Source organism: Phaseolus vulgaris, chromosome 11 (assembly GCF_000499845.2).
Source record: "Phaseolus vulgaris cultivar G19833 chromosome 11, P. vulgaris v2.0, whole genome shotgun sequence".
NCBI classification, from domain to species: domain Eukaryota; kingdom Viridiplantae; phylum Streptophyta; class Magnoliopsida; order Fabales; family Fabaceae; genus Phaseolus; species Phaseolus vulgaris.
In genome coordinates, this window is record NC_023749.2 from 31,303,920 (window position 1) to 31,307,788 (window position 3,869).

The following is a 3,869-nucleotide window of genomic DNA, read 5'->3' on the forward strand; positions in this document are numbered from 1 at the left end:
GAGGCCTTAGGGCTATATGCGAGGAACAATGATCTCCGCATTGAGGTGGAGAAGCTAAAGGAAGAGCTGGGAGGGACGAGGAGGTGGCCAGGTAGAAGGAGGAGTTGGTACACAAGGATGAGCTCTTGCAGAAAACCAAGGAAGACCTGATGAGTGATGCCACTGACTCCTACACGACAGGCTTTGAGGATGCTGTTGCCAAGCCATGTGTATCTACCCCGAGTCAAACTTCTCCCAACTTGGAGTGGGCAAGATTGTGGCAGATGGCCGACTAGTAGACGAAGAGGAAGAGCATCCTTAGGTTTCCTTGTGACCAACCTCCTTCTGTAGCCTTTAAAACAATTTCCCATTCTTTGTATATATGTATGCACAATTTATTTATGTCAATATGCTTTCCCTTTACATAGCTTGACTAGCACATTGATAATTCCTGCTTTCTAATAGACACGACTACCATGGCTTAACCAGCTAATGATAACGCATTTGGACGCTTCACACTTAAGCAATACAGATATCATGATTAAATCTAATGATAAATCCTAACACGACAAAGGTGATTTGCGATGCACAACTAACTATCTCAACAAGATAATCGTTCTGATTCACTGTAACGAGTTACCGTACTCTTGACATGGTCGACCTGGACCTCATGGCTCATGGGTGTTCCACTTTACCTTCTCTTCACGCATCCCTCCCTGAAGATAAGGATGGCTGGTCGGGGAGTTAATTCTCCCCTCAAATCCATATTTCCTGTGCCGATGTGGGTTGCTCTGCACCCTTTACCTACACTCCCGGGGCGTGAAGTCTTTACCATGAAGGGCCAACGTCCTCGGCTTAAACAATTTCACTTACACAAGAAAAATTCCTTTGACACGCTTGAGCTCAGAGCCTCTTTGGGCAACAGGTCCTTTTACGTGAATTGCTATGAATGTTTATACTTGCTAAAAGGAGGTTTCAACGTGGTTCAAGCCAATACAATCGCGAACGGTGATCAGGGGTACCTAAGATCTTTGAGAAAAAGGTATTCACACCTGAATCGTTATGAACCTTTTACTCCCTAAAGGGAGATCTCAACAGGGTTCGAGCCAATACAATGACGAGCGGCGATCAGGGGTACCTGAGCTCTCTGAGCAAGAGGTAATCACGCCTAAATCGTTATGAACCTTTTACTCCCTAAAGGGAGATTTCAACGTGGTTCTCATGGTAAATCAACCAATGGTAAACTGTGATTCAAGGTACTTGAGCTTAGAGCCTCTTTGGGCAATAAGTCCTTTCACGCGAATCGCTTCAACTGTATATACTCCTTAAAGGGAGGTTTCAGTGTGGTTCGTGCCAATACAATGGCGAGCGACGATCAGGGGTTACCTGAGCTCTCTAAGCAAGAGGTATTCACGCCTGAATAACTATGAACCTTTTTGCTCTCTAAAAGGAGATTTCACTGTGGTTCTTGCCAATACAATGGCGAGCGGCATTCAGGGTTACCTGAGCTCTCTAAGCAAGAGGTATTCATGTCTAAATCGCTATGAACCTTTCTGCTCCCTTAAGGGAGATATTTCCAATGTTATCAAAGTATACTACAAGCTTATTTTTCAAATAACTTTTTATTGGGCGACCTCATTAAAAAATCCTGATAAGGGAAAAAGAGTGTCCCCTTAAACGTTAACACTGCATACACTAGCATAATTAACTAAAATAAAACTTAAGATTGGCCCCGTTCCATGTTCGGGGAATAATCCCACCTTCCAAGGTCTCGAGTCTATATGCTTCATTCTCGAGTACCTCTATCATGCAGAATGGGCAAGTCCATTTGGGAGACAACTTATTCTCCAACTGATAGGGGTGAGCTTTCTGCATTACTAGGTCGACGACTTGGAACTGCCGGGGCCTCAGCTTGGACTTCTATTTATATTCCACCCTTCTCTTCAAGGCTTCGAACTTGATGCGTGCTTCCTGTCTCACCTTGTCTAGCAGGTCTAAGTTCACCTTCCTTTCTTTGTTAGACTCCTCAGCCATGAAGTTTTGGAACCGCGGTGAACTTTCTTGGATCTCGATGGGGATCATAGCATCTGACCCATACACTAGGCTAAAAGGTGTCTCCTTGGTGGTGGATTGGGGAGTAGTGTGGTAAGCCCACACAATTCGAGGAACCTCGTCTGCCCAAGTTCCCTTGGCTTTCTCTAGTTTCCTCATTAGGCCTCTGAGCAAGACTCGATTAGCAAATTCGACTTGCCCATTAGTATGAGATTGCTCTACCAAGGCGAACACCTGCCTGATGCCAAGCTCTATGCATAATTTACCTAGTTGCTGACTTGCAAGTTGGGTGCCATTGCCAGACACTAAACACTTTGGGATTCCAAAACGACAAACTATTCCACACAAAGTGTTGAACCTTGTGGGTTGTGATCTGTGCGACGAGCTCAACCTCTATCCACTTGGTGAAGTACTCAATGGCTACCACCAGGTACTTCATTTACCGAACTGCTAGGGGAAACGAGCCCAAGATATTAATCCCCCATGTGTGGAAAGGCCATGGGTTGTGGATCGATCGCAGCTCCTCTAGGGGCGCATGATGCCAATCGGCGTGCTGTTGACATTGTTCGCACCGCTGTGCATACCTCGCGCAGTCCTCCCTCATGGTCGACCAGTTATACCTTGCTCGAACAACTTTTGATAAGAGAGCTTGTCCACCGGTGTAACTCCCACAGATACCTTCATGGAGCTTAGCCATGACGCGTGTGCACTGCTCACCGCTCACACATGACAGATAGGGTGATTGTATCCATGCCTGAATAATTTTTCATCCACCAAGGTGTATTTGCATGTATTCTTCTTGAAGATTTTGGCCTCCGTCGGCTCCTGCGGGAGTAGGCCATTAGCCAGGTAATGCCTATAGGGTGTCATCCAGGTTTCACCTATGTTGACCAAGCAAACGTCTGACGATCCTCCCCCTAACAAGTTGTAGGCACTTATCTTGGGTACCCTCAACGGTTCCTGAGTCAACGATCGGTGCTCTCTCCTTTCGCTTTCTGAGATATTCACCTGCTGGACCTCCTCTCTGTAGGCTGTGGCAGTCCTAGGCATTTTTAGGGTTTCCTAGATAATTGTCCTCTATCGGCCCCCCTTGCCTGAGCTGGCGAGCTTTGCCAGTAAGTCAGCTCGGGCATTGTGTTCCATGAGAACGTGCACCAGCTCGAACATAGCGAAGGTCTCCTTTAAGATCATGACATACCTTAAATATGAGGCCATATGAGGATCCTTGGCTTGGTACTCGTCCGTAACTTGCTCAATTACTAGCAACGAATCACTTTTTACTAACAAGCTCCGGGCACCCATCTCTTTGGCCAACAACATCCCTACCACCAAGGCTTCGTATTCAACTTGGTTGTCACTAGCTTTGAAGACGAATCTTAAAGCCTACTCGATTAGTAGGCCGTTTGGTATCACGTTGTTCATGATCGTTTGAGAAAACGGCATGGGGCGGGCCCTAACTGGGATAGGTGGCCTTTTCTCCCTCGCCACGCGTTCTCCCAAGCGTTGTAGGTCTCTCTGCAACTTCTCATTGGCCCTACATAGCTCTTCGTTGTTTGTGGCGACAAATCCAACTCGACCCTGAATTGGTCTTGTTTGAGTACCTGCTCGGCTCGAACCTCAACAAAAACCCTCTCCTAGTCAGCCTTGGATGCCGCCACTGTCTGCTAGAGAGTGTGGATAGTTTCCATGAGTTGTTGCATGGTGATGTTGTCACCTCCTTCCTGTCCAGATGGACCTTGTCTTGTATTCCTCATATCGCCTGATAACTTTGATCACAACTGTGGGTGGGACCTAATTTTATCGGGCCCCACGGTGTTTCCGTTTGAAATAGAGGGAGT

The 3,869-nt window shown here is 46.7% G+C and overlaps 1 protein-coding gene across 1 annotated transcript; it reads right to left on the reverse strand.

Moving 5' to 3' along the window:
- Nucleotides 1–1,899: 1,899 nt before the first annotated feature.
- LOC137839236 (uncharacterized) lies at nt 1,900–2,728 on the reverse strand. Its single transcript, XM_068648361.1, has 2 exons — nt 2,652–2,728; nt 1,900–2,269 (listed from the first exon to the last, which is right to left on the reverse strand). The coding sequence occupies exons 1-2, from the start codon at nt 2,726–2,728 to the stop codon at nt 1,900–1,902; spliced, it is 447 nt and encodes a 148-aa protein (XP_068504462.1).
- Between the last annotated feature and the right edge of the window lie 1,141 nt (nt 2,729–3,869).